Below are 20,120 nucleotides of genomic sequence, written 5' to 3'. Positions count from 1 at the left end.
CCTGTCGTCCAGGCTGGAGTGCAATGGCATGATCTTGGCTCACTGCAACCTCTGCCTCCTGGGTTCAAGCAATTCTCTGCCTCAGCCTCCCGAGTAGCTGGGATTACAGGTGCCCTCCACCATGCCTGGCTAATTTTTTTTTTGTATTTTTAGTAGAGATGGGGTTTTACCATCTTGGCCAAGCTGGTCTTGACCTCCTGACTTTGTGATCCATCAGCCTCAGCTTCCCAAAGTGCTGGAATTACAGGCGTGAGCCACCGCTCCCAGCCTGAATTTATTTTTAGTCATCAACTTGATTTATGTTAAAAGATTATGTATGTATTTTACTTATGTAGAACTACTTAAGTTCTTATGTAGAATTGCATAAGTCTTTTGAAATAAATACTAGAAAACAGTCTTTAGGTAATTTAATCCTCAGCTAGTGCATGCAATTTCCAAAACTCACCAAGAGGAAAATAGTAAAAAAATAATAATTAATGTTTAATGTTGATCTTCTTACCCCCAAAGTCTGAAGATAAACTAAAAAATGTAATGTTTTCTCAGCACACTCTTTAAGACTCCTTGGGACCTCCCTTTTCTAATACTGATGTTGGGGTCTTTCAGAGCCCATTGAGGATATTTCACAACCTGAAAGATGTGGGATTTCTCCAGGTGAAAGTCATCAGAGCGGAAGGGTTAATGGCTGCTGACGTCACTGGTAAGAGATGATGCAATTCTCCTATTGCTCAGATCAAGCAGCACACGAAGTCTACACCATTTAATAATTCAACTTTGCATTTCACCTGATGGATCATCAAAGTAAATAATTTAATGATTCAGGGTTGATCTTAGAAATATTTGCCAACCCCCTTATTTTTATAGTAACTCTGCTTTTTAAAGGCAGGGTAACGTATTAAAAATAAACACTAAAAAGCAAAATGATTTTTGAATTGTTGCCTTCTTCAAAGTTTAATCAATGTAGTAGAAATACTTCTTCCAGGTATTGTTATTTCCAGGTATTGAACCAGTGCTATACAGAATCAGCTTCCCTCATAGCATCAACACTTATAATTCAAACATGCATGAAATCTGTTGGATATTTCACTGAAAAGTTTAGATGCATAATACTCAATCATTTGGTATGAACTCTTGATATTTGGGTTGCTGATCCAACTCATTAGTCGTCCAAATTCCCTGGCACATCCCAGAGATAATTTTGGATCTAAACTAAGCCTCTAGATTGTTTGAAATTTCTTAAAGTAGGAAACAAGGCTATACAAATGTCCACATTAGTTTTGTCTCTTAAAGCTTCCTGATTTGCATAATGCTATTTCTGTAACATATTAACAAGCGGGCTGATGGCAATTATTTCATCAATTTCCAGAATTAAATCATTATTTTGAATTTATAACAATGTGACCATTCATTTATGATTTAATTTCATAAGGATTTGGGGGATGTTTATACTGTTCCTTAAATTATCCATCTTGAGTTAGACAATAAATAGGACTGGCTTGACCAATTTGTGCAAATTTCACTGTTTCTGAAGAAAATATCAATTTATCATTCTGGAAATATGCTTACCATTGTGAACATTCAGCCACATCATCCTAATGAGGTAACAAACTTATTTCACGGGAAGAAATGTACTTTTTCTACCATCCAAGGATCTGAAATCACTGTGCACTTCTTTAATTCATTCAACAGAATCAAAAACAAATAAAAGATAACATGTCTTCAAATGAAAATAGCAGATGTTTGTTCCAAAACTGCAATATTTTTATATTTTAATATTTGCCTATTAAGTGACCATGTGTGAGAAAATTTAAAATATTAGTTTACAGTTCCTTTAAAAAGGTAATTATCAACTCATTTGTAATCAAGAAGATGATAACAGTTGTCACATATTTTTTCAAAACAGGCATACCTGAAAATGGGAGAGTAGGTTGTTTGTAATATTTGCATATATGCTAATTTGGCTCCTTGTACAAAACAATTAATGTAAAATGTATACATTTTCCTATTTATGAAATTTCTTTCTAGTATGATTATAATCAAATTAATCTGGCACAATTATTTCTTTTAGAAAAATGCATGTACCATTTACTTCAAAAGCTTACATACCTGTCCATTATACAATTGGATAGAATTGTTTAAGTTTGTCTTCTCTTGGAGAGAAGCTGTCATTGATTTTCAAACTTCATGAATATGCAAACTAGATTAACCCAGTTGGCCTGTATGCCACTATGGAAGTTAAAATACATGTTCTCTCAAAGCTGGAAAAAAATAGAGATATTTCTCTCCTAATGGTTCTATGTAAATTGATGTGAATAACAATAGCCTTTCCCCTGGGGATTCAATGAGACGTAATTTTCATTTGATAAAATGAACATTAATTTGGGGAATACTAAATAACAGAGTCTCCATTTTTTCCTCCAGTTTTAGAGATATAAATCTAATGATTCCCCATTTCATGCTGACCTTATAATCTAATGTGCTCTGAATTGAACAAGAGAGATGTTGAACTATTCAGGGGCAAAAAGATAATTCAGTCTTTGACCTTGCTCACTCTTGGACCTTCTGTGGTCTTTACGACATTTGTGATGGTGGCAAAAATTGAAGACTATATATTTGAGTCAGAAATGTCTGAATATACTACCAATTTTAAAAATTATTTTTACTTTTGAAAAGGATACTTTATATATACACACATATATATAAATACACACACACACATACACACACACACATATATGTGTGTATCCTGATGCTTCCTTGTCTTTGTCATTAAATTTGGGACACAAGAAAGTTTTTTGTCTGCTTTCTCTCTTACTTGTTCAAAGAACTTTAAAGATATGATGTGCGTCTCAGTGGATAATAACAGTCAGGCTCTACAAGTTATTAGGCAATAGTTTGAAAAGAGGCAATTGACTAGCGCTGTCTTCAAATCCTCAAGTTAGCATCCATTTAGGAATTTTGTCGATGTAGAGGGGTGATTTTAAATCACTGGTAACTGTCTGTGCTAAGGCAAGAACATTTTCTGACATGGTACAAATGAGCCTGTTACTTATAAGATACACGGTTGGTTTCAGAACACTTTTTCTAAATAAGTCTAACGAGACAAATTTATATTTGACCAACTTAGCTCTATTTTTTAGATATTTTTTAATGATCTGAACATAAAGCTAAACTCCCATTGTTTCAGCAAAATATGTTAAATTATAATATTCCATCATTAGACATGAGCACAGGAAAGAAAGAGTCTATAGTGTTTTAAGTAGCCATCAATCTTACTACGGTTACAAAGAATTTTTCCCTTTCAAAATGTAAAATTTTTCTTTTGTTACAACACATTCATTGAGAAACATTGTGATACTGTATTAACTCTGTGTGAATAAAGAGCAATTGAGACTCTCTTTGAATGAGTGAGTATAAAGCACAAATTACTTTTTAATGAAACCCTCAATTCTTTCCCTTTCCACAAAAAGCCTATAGCCTTGTTCAGCTGAACACTACTACAGTAGGTCACTTCAGTTAAGCCCCTAATAAACTGTTGATGGTCGAGGGTAGTTTTTTCTTTGGTCTCAATAGCCCAGTGTTGGACAGTGCACTTCAAATCATTAAGGTTAATACAGATTTTAAAAAGAGATTAACTCTGGTGGTTAAGGCCTCCATTTACAACTCCCACACATACACATGCATTGAGCAAGGCACAAGAGTGGATTGAGATTTCAGTCAAATTGTGGGCATCTTTTCACAGCCTGAGAAAGTGGCACTGTGGTTTGAAAAGTTGGTCAGCTAAATTCTTCATAAGGGAAAAAGTTTGAGTCACTGAAAAATACTTCTCAGTACAACTTACTTACCTTTCAACTAACCAGTGAAAAGGTTAATGTCTCTCCGCACCATCAAAGCAAGACCTAGAGACTGGCCCTGCGTTCACTGGGGAAGATCTCTCTGCAGCTAGATCAAGTTTTCCTTAAAATTCTACAAATTGTGAGGAAAGGCCAGTGGGGTGGGGTGTGGGAGGGCGGCGGGGACGAAGAAATATTTTTTCTTTGGGTGGTAGGAAATAGTTTGTGTTATCATTTGTCTTTTTTAGCTTCTGATTATTCTTTTCCTTGAGCAGGGCCTAATTTCTGCCTCAACAGAACATTCCAAGTCTCCTATATTGAGTGATGCTTTCTTTGCAGAGTATTTAGACCTGGCCTATTGGTTCTTTCAAGTTCTAAGAGGAGAAGGAGAAAAGAGTTCTCCTCCGCCCCTCCCCTTCATTTCATTTTCCCCTGGGTTCTCGCTCTCTTTCTGTGTTTTTTTTTTTTTTTTTTTTTTTCTGAGCTCCTAAGGAAGAGGTCGTAGCTTCCCCAGGGAGACCAGCCACTCAGTTTCAGAAACAGCGATATGGGAGAACTGTGAAACCCTTCAAAAGATGTCCTACCTTTTCACTGTACTAAAAGGTACACTAATATAAAACTTCTCCACACCAGGTGAATTGATCTCTCAAATTAATGCGCCGTCTCCTTCAGGAAACAATAGAGGGAGAGGAAGAGAAAAAGGGTGGGGGGAGAGAGAGGGAGAGAGAGAGAGACAGAGAGAGAGAGAGAGAGAGAGAGAGAGAGAATTTTACAATTAACAGAATGTGTCACTGAAATAGTCCCTTTAAATGAGCGTATCTTTTTCTAAAACAAGGCTATGCATAAAGACTTGCGACTTGCCAGCCCCGTAGTCTGGAAACCTACTAGTTATTAAGAGAGATGTTTACTACCCCTTTATTTGCATAGACTTTTCCCATGTTTTTCTTTTGGAAAACTGTCTTCATTGTTGGAAAATATTTAAGTAACAAAACAGCAGAAAAAGACATGCTACAGTTTTTTTATCAGCTTCCGTGAGAGTCTTATTATCTTAAGAAATAACAGTTAGCAGCTCAGATTCATTAGCAGAGCTAAATTTAAGCCCCATTTGACAGGCTGCCTAGAAAACATTTTGTTTTGCTGTCTGTGGGCTTTAATTAAGATGTGTTCAATTTCAGTCCTCTTCAGTCTAGCTCCCGCCCCCCCCAACCCCCACCCCCAACTTGCTGTGTCACAGACCGGCGATCAGACACTTTTAGATGGTCCGGCCCATGACTTTGACCTTCTGCGCAGTCCGGCGTTCCCTGGGGAACCGTTCAACTCATGAGGTCTGATTTCACACTTCCAGGATGCCTCCGCTCTCTTAACAATGACAGGGAGACAAAGCCCTTTAGAGCAGGCCGCATGGGGACTTGTTTAAATTGGAAACCAGAGAGGAGTCAAGGAACAAGGTTATGGGCTACAGAATAGTGCTTTTAATAAAGAGCTCACAGCTCTGGCTCAGCTCAAAGAGGTCTACCTCTGTACAATTAATTGAGCCATTTATCTGGAGCATCTTAGGCCTCTACTTTCTCACAGAATTGCGTGGTAAATATCAGCTAAGAAGCAAATGAGATATGCATGAAATGAATTTTAACACTTTGATTACTGTGCCTCCAGTCTTCATTAAAAGTAAATTTATTTGTATTTCTGACCTCATTATCAGGAGGCTGCCTGCATTTTTATTGGTTCCTGTGATTTCCAGTTTGAGTGTGTCATGAAGGTATATTTTATACAAAGATTTGGATTTATTATTCTTGATATTTTCCCTGAACATTATGGGTCTATTCAGAGAAAGAAAATGAAAAGGCAGCTGTACAGAAAAAGGCAAGTCTGATCTTTGAAAGTTTTACATACAGTTGGAGAAATACCAAGCACATATACCTGACATAGACAAGATATTGTCCTTTAAAAAAATTAACTTTTGGTGGGTTACTCTAGCAAATAGCTTAAGACATATGCAGTTGTTACTTCAAGTGGCTATAGGATACAATTGCTCAATTGGAAGAAGTTGCTAAGTTGCTTTTTAAAATAGAATTGTGGCAGTTTGAATTAATAGCTTGTGCCTTTAATTGTCATCATCATATTTAATAAAATTGACAATGTCTGATAAATGCAGCCTTAGATATTACAATCATTCTTTAAAATTTATGTTGGAAGAAAATAAAATATAAATCCTTTAAGTTCTACGTAATTTCATTTGAAATATATTGGAAGTCCTTCATCTTGGTATATTATCAAGGATAAAATAATCTACCAAATACAAGAGAGGGTGTGCAAATAGTTGTAGTTTCTTAACTTTACTATCTTAAGATCTGAAAATTATATTGCTTGAAACAAAAACCTTAAGTTTTAACACAAAATATATAGGACATTTCTCAAGCAAAGTATGCTTTATTTCCATTACATAAGCTAATGTTCCATTTGCTTTTTAATAATTATGCTCATAGAAGACTTTTAAGGAGATAATATACCATGAGAAGGCAGACATTTTATCCAATTTATAATGCATCAAAAATATACAACACCTGCTATTCTTATCACGGTACTATACCTGGTTTAAAAAACAAGATTATACACATATACATGATAAATGTATTAATACTATATAAATCTTTTCCTTAAGAATGAGCCTAAACAAATAAAAATATCACACGGAAAGAAAGCAAATCATTGTTCTTCCTTCTTTTATGTCACCACATCTTACATAGAAATTAAAGTTACTTTCTTTAGTAATTGCATTTTTAAAACGTAGCCAAATTCTAAATATAGAAAAAGTGTTCTTCTAAAACCAAACAGTTGTTATCAAATATCTCCAAAAAGAGGAATGAAAATGATAATTTAGCACAAGGGCTGATGAAGCCTGAATCTGAGCCAGTGTTTTAAAGAGAATTACAGAAATCATATGTGATTCATATGCGGGTCACATGGTTAGAAGATACTGCCCTGGAAGAATAGGTGGGATGACAAAAGAGATTGATAATTGGGTTTGATATGCGCTAGAGGTGAAGGACTATGGGTTGAGAAAGTGGTGGTCCCACTATCAATGGGAAATAAGGGAAAGAGAAATACTGTAAAATAATTAATCGGGTTCTGTAGAACAAAGATTACAAAATGATCCTTTGAGTAAAGAAATAGCAAATTGCTGATTTGGCTCAGAGGGCTAGCTCTAGGATTTCAATCAGTGCTTGAAGAAATACTTTCATGATGCTAGAATCATTGTTTAAAATTAAACTTTTAAAAAATATTTTGTTACAGTGCAACATAATTGTGCAAATAAGGATGTATTTTCTAGAACAATGGATCAAGGAAATGCTACAAATAGAGAGGATCTAGATTTAACTAGGTTTTTGGAAAAAAAAATAAAACTTACTACAGAGATACTTGGGTTAAATGATAGTATAGTTGGACTTGTGAGTGACTAAATAGTCAAGCCTAAAGAGTAATTATTAAAGGATTGATGTCAGTGGGGATGCCAAGTGGGTTACAGGGCTCCGTCCTTGGTCTAAGCTGTTCAATGTGTTTACGAATTACTTTGAGGAGGTAATTGACTGCTTCCTTACCAAAGTTGCTAGGAGGGCTACTTAATTCATTTTATGTGAGACCAGTATATGTATACAATCCTGTACTGCAGACAAAAAATAGGCTTAATTCAATAAGATGAACATTAAAAAGTGTAAATCCAAAGTCTTTCCTGGGTATTAAACTGTGATATCTTGCTTTAACCATAGAAAATAAAGAAAAGATTTTAGGATTTGAGTTTAAACTCCATGAGAGTAAATTATACATACATCAATTCTCTTACATTGAATAAAGGTGAAATGTTGAGAGTGATATTCTACTGGGGACTCATCAGATATGCTGGGGTATTAATCCAGTTTGTGAATACTCTTTAAAGAAGGACATTGACTAACCAGAATATATTTTCAACTGGTATATCTGCTGTTTTAAAATCAAGTCAATTGGGAATAGTGCTGGAATGATAATAATAACAATAATAATGAAAACTAACATTTATTGAGCCCTGATCACATATAACTAATCTCCCAATACCCTTAGTAGGGACTATTGTTATTCCCACTTTATAAGCTGGAAAACCGAAGAGTAACGGAGAGGCTAGGTAACTCTTTGATGATCAACACACACACGCACACCAGCTTGTAAATGGCAGGGCAGGCATACTGATCTAGATCTTTCCACAAAAGCCACCAACATATTTGTATTGGAGGAAAGAAGAACTTGAGGGCATGTGATTTCTTTTATCAATTATCCAAAGGCCTGTCATGAGGATAGTGTAGATAAGAGCTAGCAAGGGGGGTAAATGGCCAAGGTTTAGGTCCAAAGAGCCAACTTCCTTCTAGAAAATTTAATCAGAAGGGTATTTATAATAAAGTATTAAATAAATCACAGAATCTTTGCGGGACAGGAAGGTCCTAAGAAAGGAGACTCTAAATTCAGTCTCTAGAGGTTAGTACTAAAGCCACATGACAGAACCAAGGAGTTGTTGACATTAACAAGTTGGGAAGACATTGTGACGACTGATACATGACCCCTGCTTGCAGTTTGCAGAAGTAAAATTGATTCCTTGTGCTCTCACTTAATTGAATTCTAATATCAAGTCTTAGGCAAGAACATCTGATTCATGCAACCTAAATCACATCTACATCTCTAGCTGCAAGGGAATCTAGAAATGTCACTTTAGGCCTAATGTCCTCTATAGATCAGGAAGAGACACTAGCAGGTAGTTAGAATGGATGCTCAGCAAGCCATCCACAGTGTCCAGCAGAGGATGGCAGGTAACGAACATTGATCACATATTCTCTACATGATAGATGCTGTACTCTCCCTTCACGCCTATCATTTCATTAAGATTTTCTAATTACTACAGAAGGCAAATTATAGAATAGATAAAAAGCTACAGAGACATAATTTTATACACGATATGAAGAAACATTTTCCACAAGTTACAATTGCCAACAAAAAATAGATCCAGAGATTCTCGTAGAGGTAATGATTTCCACATTACTAAAACTTTCGAAGCAGAGCCTGAAGGACCACCTGGTTGCAGAGATAATGCAAGCCCTGGATGAGGTTTTGAACTTGACCTCTTAAGATTTATTTTCAAGCCTTCAGATTCTAAGATATTGTAGTAGGTACCAAGATAAATAACAGATTCCTGGATGAGATATTTTGTAAAAGAGAAATAAAGAGACAAAGACATTATTCTAAAGGCAAAGACTTAACAGATGACAATTTTCAGTTATTGTCTTTAGTTTTAAAAAATATATTTAAAATGTTTAATCACCTAATAGAGTACTTAATTTTTTTAAGCATAAAAAAGTTTATTTCACTGCAAAAGATCTCACCAGCTAATTAATTTACTTATAGGAAAGCTTATCTGAAACCTCATGCTTTTCTGCAGGGAGGTCTGAGTATATATTTACTATAAGTCCTAAAGTGTCTAACAAGCCTTGCAAAAACAAAGGAGCTTCTAATGTATTTTTATGCTCATTTTAGACCAAACAACTTTTGTGTTTCTAAGCTTGTAACGAATCACTTGCATATAGTTTCTATATTAAATATGAATTGAAAATGAAGTATTTAAATGTTTTTACCATAATTTATCTAAACTGTTAAAAACTTAGGCATAATTTTCTCACGGCCTCTTCTCATTTTATAGATCCCATAGTCTCCTTCCTCTTTGTTTTCCAGTTTCTCATCTGTCTCCTTTCACTTCTTATTCTTCTGTCATTAATTTTGAGCTTCCCAACATTTATCAATATGGTTCAATTCCAAGACTCAAAAATGCATCCAGTTACACACAATTCTGTAAATATTATTTTTCAGATAGTTCTAGATCCCAGAGGAATTAAATTTATATTTACATTGAGCTTTATCTATTTCCATTACCTTCGGGTCTCAAGGCGTGGTTCAGGAACCTCTGGGGATCCTCAAGACCCGTTCAGAGATCTCTGAAGCCAAAACTATCTTCATAATAATACTAAGATATTATTTGCCTTTTTTATTCTCATTCTTTCATGAGTATACAATGGAGTTTCCCAAGGGCTACATAATCTTTGATTATTCCAATGTTAACAGGTCATGGATTTATTATTTCTAGTGAATTAATAAATATTTTTAATGTTCTCATTCCTAACATGGTAAATTTTGATAGATATAGCCCACATAAAAACTCTCTGAGATCCTTAATAATTTTTAAGAGTTCCTAAGATAAAAATGTTTAAGAATTACTGCTGTTAGACAATGATTATCAATTAGGAGGAGGGTAGTATTGCCCCAATGGGTGTTTTGAAGATTTTTGAGGGAATTTTAGTTGCCATAATGTCTGGGGAGCATACTGGTGTTTGGTAACTGGGGTTGGGGATGCTACATATCCTACATGATGTAAATTTACATAATGAAAATTTAATCCTGCATTTAAATATAGATATTGCTATACGTTTAAAATCTGTTTCATGATTGTCTAAGCCTAGATTGCATCCTGAAATACATAGTATTATTGATTCAAGCCTTGCAAATGGCTGCCATTTCACACAGTATACACCAAAGACCTTAAGATGGTGTCCAAGGCACTTAATTACCTTATTCCCCATTACTTTTCTGACATCTTCTACTCACCTTCCCGTTGCACATCCTGCCCCAGTATCAGAGGCCTCAAGCACACCAGGCTTTTGGTCTAGCTCTTTCTCTACCTGAATCACTTTTCTCCAGAAGTGTTTCTCTACTTTTGTCCACTTTTCTACTTGGCTACTCCTTTACCCGCTTCAGTTCTTTGCTCAGACCTCACCTTCTTAATGAGGCCGATTCAGACCACCCCAATTAAATCTATCAGCAGTGCCCCTCCTTACCCTCTCCAAACCCCTTTTCCTACTCTATTTTTTTCTGTTTTTGTTTTGTTTTGTTTTGTTTTTTTATTAACACATATCACTCTCTAATATACAATATATCTAGTAACTTTGTTCGGTATTTATTCTCTTTCTCCCCCATTCCCACTGTAAGTAAATTCGAAGACAGTGGACACATTTCCCTTTTCTGTTTGTATGGCCTGGCACATAATAGGCACTCAATAAATATTTGTTGAATAAATCAAGGTATGATTTTATTGTAAACAACTTTCTATTTAGTCGTCCTTTATAATACAGTTCTGGTATTATATTAAAATTTGAAATTGTGTGTCAGTCAGTTTTATTCCAGGATAGTAAAGAGGACATTACAAAATCTTCAATATGAAAAAAAAGTATTAGATCTAGTAGGTTGAAAGCCACAACTCTAGGGTGTCAATTTTCTTGCCATAATGAAATCTGCTTCATGACTCAGTGAGAAAAGAGAAGGCTTGTTATTATTATTCAGTCCCAGAATCAGACCCAGTGGGGACCTAGTTAAGAGTGTGAGTTAATGTAATTCTACCAATCAGATGTTTAAAATATGTTTAGGTCAGTTGATGGAAAAGGATAAGGTCAAAGCCCCATCTCCAGTGACAAAAGGAGGATGGAAGATGTCTTCAACATATGCTGCTTTCTGTTCTGATGGACCCTATGGAATTCCCTCAACTATAACATTATTATATGTTATGATTGAAATTCCAGTTTCTATAAGGGATAGATGGCAACCTTGATTATATTTTTTAAAAGATGAAAATATAGTCATTTCAAACTGTGGCAACTGAGAAAATTAAGTGAAAGAACTTAATTTGTGCAAGGTAGGTGCAAAATAAAAGGCCCCTATGGGTCTGAATTGCTTTCCATGCTATTGAAAGCCTTCTGTGTTTTCAGACATGGCAACAAAGAGGTGGTCACTGGGTCCTCATACACACACATTTTTATAACACATCACATCCAGCAAACTGTGCTCCTTGTCAGCAGCAAAATGACCCTGGACAAAGCCCACCACCGATGGATCAGGATTAACTCTCTATTGCGGGAGCAAGAATATCATTCAGTATCTTTTGAGTCACTTTAATGCTCAAACCAGTAGTTTGCACAAACTGAAGTCATCCACTTGCCCACAAAACAGGTAGCAAGTGAGCAGGGGCGGTACAGACTTTCCCACATTCTTTATCAATATGTCAGTGTTGTGACCTCAAAGAGCAAGGACTAAGAGTGAGAGAGAATTAGCCAGTCAGTGCACCCCATTTAATCCTTGGTGCCGTTTTGAAGATTGCCAGAAAAGACGCCCATTGGAGACAATTCTGATGTTTGTTTTATTGTTGTAGGAATGGCTTTTCACCCCTGAAAAAGGATTGGGACAATAGAATATATGCTTTAAATTCTGTTACAGATTCTGTTTTATGAGTTAGGGTAAAAGAGTCTCTCAAATGTTAATTCTCCTGGGAGATTTTTTTAAAAAAATAAAGACCCATAGGAAAAAATAGCCCTTAGTATTTAACTAGATTATGGATAAAAGTATGAGTCTTAATGTAATATTTTTATGTATCTAGTTATAGTAGTTAGGTAACACATTATCTAGGTTTTTGTATTATAGAGACTATTAAAGGAATATACAAATACATTTAAGCGAAAAATTTCTCATCATAAAATGTCAGCCTACTTTTTATGTCATTGTCCTTCGCTTTTAAAAGCACTGTGATAGAGCTGTACAATCACCATAGATCACCAGAGTCATAGCTGCTGGAAAACTCTTTGCTTCCTTTCCCTCTTTATGTTCTAGAGTATAGAATGGCATGCCTCCTTCTTATTGCTCCTGTTGCACCCTTCACTTACCTTTATTACGGCCCTTACAACTCTGCATCATAATTGTGTATTTTCATGTCTATCGTGTCCTCTAAACTGTGCATGCCTTGAGAGCTGGACTATGTCTTAATCATACTTATAATTCTGGGGTGAGCACAGCAGCCACTCAATAAGTAATGAATGCCTCAAAAAGCATTCCTATTTCTCTCTAGAAAATTGTCAACATGGAAAATTGCCATGTCCTCAAGGAACGCTGATTTCCTTCCTAGCTTTCATGGCGATTAAAGCAATCAATCCCACAGCCCCTGCCCTCAACCAGCACTGCCACCATTTCTATTTTCTATCTGAACCAAATTCTCCAGTTTCTAGCATTGCTAAGGAGAGAGATTGACTCTTTTTAGCCAAAATAATGGGGCTTCAAGAAAAGCCAGTTGATACCCACAGGTCTGCTTTAGTCTTGTGACAAAAATGAGTCAGAGGGAGACAATAGATTATATAATCTGTGTTCTCATATATTTAGGCTCTCAGAAATTATCAGAAACAAAATATTCTTCAACTTTGGATGCTGCCTTCATTCTTTGTCCTTCTAGCCACACGGTATTGAATAAAAACATTACAGAGGGCTGCTTCGTATCACTGTCTGAAACTTTGCAGAATACAGTGCACTTTAGAGACATCAACTTCATCCTAGAGTCAACCCCACAACCCAGGTACTCTCAGCAAGCAGAGCAGCCTATCAGAGGGCCTAAATGGAATGATAAAAGGATGAAAGGAAGGAATAATTAAGGAGATAATTAATGGTTAGTTCCATCACTAGTATTTCTCTGATTGGTTTTGTTTGTTTAAGTGGCAGATAATCAAGGCTGTAAAATTTAGGTCTGAAAAAGCAGTCATTTAAAGGATTATTTAGCAAACTAGATAAGCATACTAACTATATGTAGTCACTTTTTAAAAATACAACTGTAGTCTGTGCTTTTTAGTGGTAAGTTTACAGAATTTGATGTTGTATATTTACTATTATGTTGGTTGAAATTGCTGTTAATTTTTAATTGCCCTTGAATCATGCAGTGACAGAAGGATACTCCCTAAATAAGTCAAACATAACATAGTGTGGAAAGACCTGATGTTGGCATCCATTACTGATAACTGTAAAAAGATACCTTTTTAAAAGAAAAAGAATAGAAAGTAAAGATAAAATTGCCTGCTCTCTCCTTAACCTAAACTTAGCCTGTTTGTCAGATTCTAGAAATATCTAGTCTGAGCACCTTGCTGAATGCTTATTCTCCTTGCGGGGGGGGGAAAAAAAAAAAAGAACTGGCTTGGCTAAGCTCAATGAATTGTTTTTCACCATCAAATAATAATATGAGGGTATATTAGATGATTAAATATTGACATCTGCAAATCCTGTTGATTCTTCCTTCAAAATATATCCAGAATCTAACCGCATTCCACCACCTAGATTATTGCATTTGCCTCCTAACTCTTCTTCCTACCCCTCCATTGTCCTTTCTCTACCTTATTTTCCAAACAGCAGCTATCAGAGCATGTCACTGCTCTTATCAAACCCCTCAAAACCTCCCCACTTAAAGAGAGTTAAAACCAGGTTTTTTCAGAGACCTGCCACTGCCACTCTCTCCAGACCTCTCTGTGTCACCTACTACTGCCCTTCCAACCCCCTGCCTGCCTGATCTCCCCAAAACATTCCCCCAGCCACACTGGCTTCCTGTATATTCCTGGAAATGCCTGGCCCAGCTACTTCTCTGGTTTTTCCAGTCGGTTCCTCTGGGTCACCCAAGGCTCACCTCCTTCATTTCTTTGCCTGCATGTCACTGTCTTAGCACGACTTTCTCTGCAGCCCTTTTAAAAATTGCACATACATACCAACACTCCCTATTACCTTTCCCATCTTTATTTTTCCCCATAGTATTTATCACCTTCTAAGATACTATGAAATGTATTTCTTGTCTGTCTTCTTCTTCAATGTAAACTCCATGAAGCCAGGGATTTTTAAAAAATTGTTTAATTCACTGCTGTTTCCCCAACAAATAGAACACTGCCTGCTACATGGTAAGTAATAAATATTTGTTAGTTGATTGACCCGACAGTGAAAACATTACCCAGCTTTTCCTATGCGTGTGACCTACTAACTACCTAAGATGTGGCACGGTTATTTTGAAAAGTGTTGCCTAGTATCTTACATTTAACTGTATTTGGAAAACTGTTTGAATCTGCCTGTTTATGCTTATATCTGAATTCTATGGGAGAAAATAAAGTTGTTGATGTGCCAAATAAAACCTATTGCAGTGTGTTTTAAGGAACAAAATATTCTTTTCTGATCACTATCTTCCATGGAGTGTGTGAGTTGAAAGTGAGGGTGGTAACTTGTAGGCAAGAGGATGAAGACGATTGGAGGAAAAAAGATAATACAGATCCCTAGCCAGAAGTGCCATTTTCACCAGACCTTTAAGACTTCCAGTTCTCTATTCTTTATTTAAAATTATTCCCAAGACCCAAAATTGAGAAGACTACCATGATGTTAAATTATGCAATTATCCTGGGATATATGAGGCCACTGACTAACACACACATATTAAATCTCTTTTTTAATATAAAGTTAATAAATTAAAGGTGAGTCAAAGTTTGTACAGCTCATTTTAAGAATTGCAATATGGAAAGTAAATACACTGCTGTATGGGAATACATAGCTTATCTGTCACTGATAGCTAATGAATTCCTTCCCATTAAAATTTAATTGAAAATCTTCAATGATATTTAAGCTTTTGCAGAAGTGTAAACTACTGTGACTACAATTCACAATGCATTTAAAACAATTATTCTTTATCATTAAAGTTAATAATATGCACATTAACCTCTTATGTAGTCTAAATCAATATTGTAGTTTAAAAGATATGACCTCTGGACAGCTTTGTCTAAATATTGATTTCATTGTCATTTGTATAAGGTATCAAATTACATGCTGCACTAATATCATTAATGCTTCCCCCATAGAGCCTCTGACTTTATGGGTTCTTATAATACAGGGCATAACATTACAAAAATATTGAGAACTTCACAAAATATAATTGCCGAAAGGATGAGATTTGAGTATGGCAGGACAGAGTTGTTATAAACAGATGATAACTTCCAAATCCTTTATTTTCAGTGAACAGAAAAAAAAATACTGCTCTTTAACATGCATATTGATTGTTGATGTTTAGTTTCAAATAGTAGATTTTTTTTCTGCCTCAGAGGGTCTAATTTACCTTCTTGTGATGTCATAGATATCTCAGAAGAAGGTATCTCAATCTTAGTTCAATTAAAATATTATAATTTTGCAATATAGTAGTTTTTCCAAAATAAACTTGATTAGAAATTCCTGTTAATAGTGAATCAGATGAGTTGAAAAAATATATGCCTTAGAGTAAAGGGGCTGAAATTTTCAAATGGCTTTTACAGATTTTTATAAAAACTGATTTAGGGATGGACATGCATCACATTCTCCATCATAATTGCCAGTTATAGAATTATTTTTGCTTTTAAAAATTGCAAATTGAAGTGCCAGCTATATAATTTTGTGTCTTTTACTTTTTTCAGGCTCTAAATTGCTATGAATCATAACAATTGCTAACATCAACCAGTTACATCTAACTCTATTTTGATGGTGGTTTCTTTTTTTAATTTTTAAAATTGTACTTCACTTTTTTGTTTACTATAAAACTTTTTGCAAAAGAGATATGCTGTGATCTTGACACTGTGAACTGTGGGTGCTACCTACACTAAAAATATTTACCAAAAATCTCTTGTAGGAAAAAGCGACCCATTTTGTGTGGTAGAACTGAACAATGATAGACTGCTAACACATACTGTTTACAAAAATCTCAATCCTGAGTGGAACAAAGTCTTCACATTGTAAGTAGGCATTTCTTTGGGCTCTGATTCCAAAATTGTGTTAAATTTGATTTATTTTTGAGGGTTTAAAAAAAAATGTGTGTGTTTATTCTTAACTGATTCACAACTCAATGCATCTGGCCTGCCTTTGCTAACAACAATGAATTTTCCTCCTACCTTCCTGAAAGTGAAACCTGGGGGAAAGGGTATGGCATTTTTCTTTGTTTTCATAGACATTTTTTAAAACTGTGCTTTTTGTATGATTTGGCTAAGGATTTTGCTTCCATTAACTGAATCACCATACCGCTTCTTCCTTTTATACTTTCTATTGAAATTCTTCCCAATTGCATTGACACCAAGGAAGACAAAGCTCTATTTGTTCCTTTGCTGAAATCAGCAAACAATCCAGTCTTGAATTCGGCAGATGCTTTAGTTTTGGTTCTTTTCATTTTAGCACAATGAGAATATTAAGTATTGTCCTAGATACCAAAATATCCTTTGAGTTAATTTTCCTTTTGTTTTAGGAAGTTTGTAAACCTTTTCAGTCATACACTGTAAAAGCTGCCAATGCTACACTTACAGTAACTCCTAAGTTCGGTTTTTTAAACGGAGCTTTTGAAATGAACTCTGAACAAAGGAAAATTCTCCAAACAGAAGTACTTCTTTAAAGTTTTCTAACATAATTCTATTTTTTTGTATATGAAAAACTGTGAAATTCTTCATCAATTTATTATGTCTCTGCTTAAGAGCCAGTAACCAATAAGCTTTAACTGTCTGACCAATTTATTTTTAAGGAATTTCACATTTTTACAAGAGATAAAAGCCTGCTCAGGAGACTTGTACTCCTAAGAAGATTGCGGAGAGTGTTTTTCTCCAGAATGCATAATTGAATGAATAGGTTTGATTATTATCAAAGCCATTAATTGATTGTGCCCTGATAAAGCCTCTCCTCACATATGGTTGCAATTTTTCAGTAATGAATATATGCACTTTATTGTTTTCTCTTAATTTATGTTTTCTTGGTAAACAGTTTGATCAAAGAATAAATGCTGTCAACAATTTGCACTTATTTTCCAGAAAGAAAAATATGAAGAGCTCACGCAGTCGTTTATTAACATATGTTGTCTTTGGAATATAATGGAACACTGCTTAATTTCTAAATTCCAGGGTGGTACAATAACTATATGTTACATTTTTTCCATTCTGTTTTCTGTGCTTCCTAATTTTTACTCTAAATCTAACAGAAACTAAGTCAATGATTTGGTGAGGGCTATAAACAAATAAATAATAGGAGATGTCCTATTATTATAAAAAAGAATAATTACATAAAATATACTGTAACTCTTGCTGATATCAAACCTGGTGGTGTTTTATGTAGGGTTAATGGGAAGGTATGAATTGTGATAATTAGAAGAAGGAAAAGTCTAAAAACTACCAGTGCTACTTCTTGATTTTTTAAATAACTTATTCTGTGCCCAGTGCCCATTCAGATGGGAAATTATATTTCATTAAAAAATGATAACTTGAAATTACAATGGTGTTTAAAGTTACAGATAATAGAACCATCACTGTAGTTGACTTAGGTGCATTATGGGAAATTCTGTCAGATACCAAGCTACCTTGTGTATGTGTGTATGCAAATAGCATGCTTACAAACACACGTAAAATCAGCTGGAGCTATCTATATTTTCAAAACTATTCTTGTTCTTGCTCCCACTGATGAAATCTTTTTTTCTTACATATATTTATTATGCAGCAACATTAAAGATATCCATTCAGTTCTTGAAGTGACAGTTTATGATGAAGATCGGGATCGAAGTGCTGACTTTCTGGGCAAAGTTGCTATACCATTGCTGTCTGTAAGTTTTATTCACCTGACACACTGTTCTGTGGTGCTTTTGCTCACGGAAAAAAAAAAAAGAAAGAAAGAAAGAAAAGAAAACTCTCAGCTCTGTGTCTGTCATTTCTCAACCAAGGTCTGTAATAAGAACACTAAAAATTTTAACATACTCAATTCACGGCCATGTTGAATCCCATGATAGTTAATTTTTCCTGACAGACTTGATCCTGGTAATGAACAGGTACTTGTCAGAATTGCCACAGTTGTTTTGGGTTCTCTGTCAGTTTCAGCAGCTGGGGGTCAAAGGTCACTGAGGGAGTGTATTCAGTGGAGACCGCGAGACAGACGGCTGTCATGTCCTTTTCCCGCAGATTCAAAATGGTGAACAGAAAGCCTACGTCTTGAAAAACAAGCAGCTGACAGGGCCAACAAAGGGGGTCATCTATCTTGAAATAGATGTGATTTTTAATGCTGTAAGTCTTAACTTTGGCTTTTTTGTACTGCTAAAGAGTTCAGTTTCATGAAAGCTTTTGTTCCTGATTTGTAGAGAATTTCTGTCATTCCTCATTTTCTCTAAACCTTGATGTATCCTGGAGAATACGCTTCTGCCACTGCCTGGCACACCCACACTTTCTGTTATAGTTGGCGAATGCTGCTGCGGTTGTGTTCTGGCCGCTGTCTGCCGGCATAAGAAAGGGAAGCGCATGCATGTGCAACTGTATACATTTATATTTTATGAGCACAGCAGCCAGGACTTTGAAACTTTAGAAATTATTGCAAATTGAACTGCGTGAAAAACTTGTAAACATTTGTAATATATTAATCCATAACAGACACATATGTTGATGTATAGGTGAAAGCCAGCTTACGAACATTAATACCCAAAGAACAGAAGTACATTGAAGAGGAAAACAGACTCTCTAAACAGGTAAAAAGCAAGAAAAGATTAATCCCTCTGGGAAGACCTGATTATATCTGTAAAACATCTAAGTAAATTCAAATAAACTTTAAAGGTATGGAGGGGGGAAGACTGGAATTTTTGATCATCTACTTATTGAAAATGGCGCTTTTTTTTTTTTCATTCTTTCTGATTCTTTCTTCCTTCCTTTCTTTAAAAGATCAAACAAGGACAATACCAAACTAATAAATTGGATGGGGGTGGTCATAAAGGAAAGGGGATACTGTAGGTGATGCATTTAATGGATATGTATTCATGCGTTAGCAAAAGTGATCATTTTGAACATAAAATGCAATTTGATTGCCATGGAATGTGTAAATGAGAACACCAAAAGCTGAGGTTCAAATATACGTCCAGACCACCCACAGGTATGATGCAGGTGTGTGTAAAGCGAGCCCAGCATAAGCTCTTCCCTCTAATCCAGATGCGAGGAGGCTCCATCTTCTAAGGGAAACCTTCCTACTAATTAGATTTTAACTATGATCTTTCAGAAGTAAACATTTATTGTTTTTAGCTAAGAAAGTCAGAATCAGGAAATCTGATTTTTCTATCATGAAGGGAATTTAAATTGAGCTTGATATCTATTGCTTATAATTTTAAATTAGACTTAATATCAAGTTTTTAAAAAGTGCTAAACCACCCCTTTTAAAAAAGTTTACATCTGATTCAAGGAGCTAAACTAAAATGTATTTGTTACAGCTAAAAAGTTTGCTGAACATATTTGTGCCTTGAAATATTTAATAATTTTTGTAATATTAGAAGCGTAAATATTTTTACTTTTAATCTAATAAATTCAGCAAAACAATGGAGTATTTGGTTGTTTAAAGGAAGTATGTGAGTTACAAATGCAATGTCTA

General features: G+C 35.2%; 1 protein-coding gene across 5 annotated transcripts in view; it reads left to right on the top strand.

The window, feature by feature from the left end:
• The window catches only part of MCTP1 (multiple C2 and transmembrane domain containing 1), a 594,727-nt gene that overhangs the window by 411,987 nt on the left and 162,620 nt on the right, over window positions 1-20,120 (top strand). For all 5 annotated transcript variants that reach the window (XM_025387620.1, XM_025387618.1, XM_025387616.1 and 2 more), the window contains 5 exons: window positions 604-697; window positions 16,384-16,486; window positions 18,222-18,324; window positions 18,677-18,778; window positions 19,159-19,233. In XM_025387620.1, the coding sequence (XP_025243405.1) occupies window positions 604-697; window positions 16,384-16,486; window positions 18,222-18,324; window positions 18,677-18,778; window positions 19,159-19,233 (477 nt within the window). The remainder of the gene's footprint in view (window positions 1-603; window positions 698-16,383; window positions 16,487-18,221; window positions 18,325-18,676; window positions 18,779-19,158; window positions 19,234-20,120) is intronic.

Source organism: Theropithecus gelada, chromosome 6 (assembly GCF_003255815.1).
Source record: "Theropithecus gelada isolate Dixy chromosome 6, Tgel_1.0, whole genome shotgun sequence".
NCBI lineage: Eukaryota > Metazoa > Chordata > Mammalia > Primates > Cercopithecidae > Theropithecus > Theropithecus gelada.
This window is presented reverse-complemented; position numbering and strand designations above follow the sequence as displayed.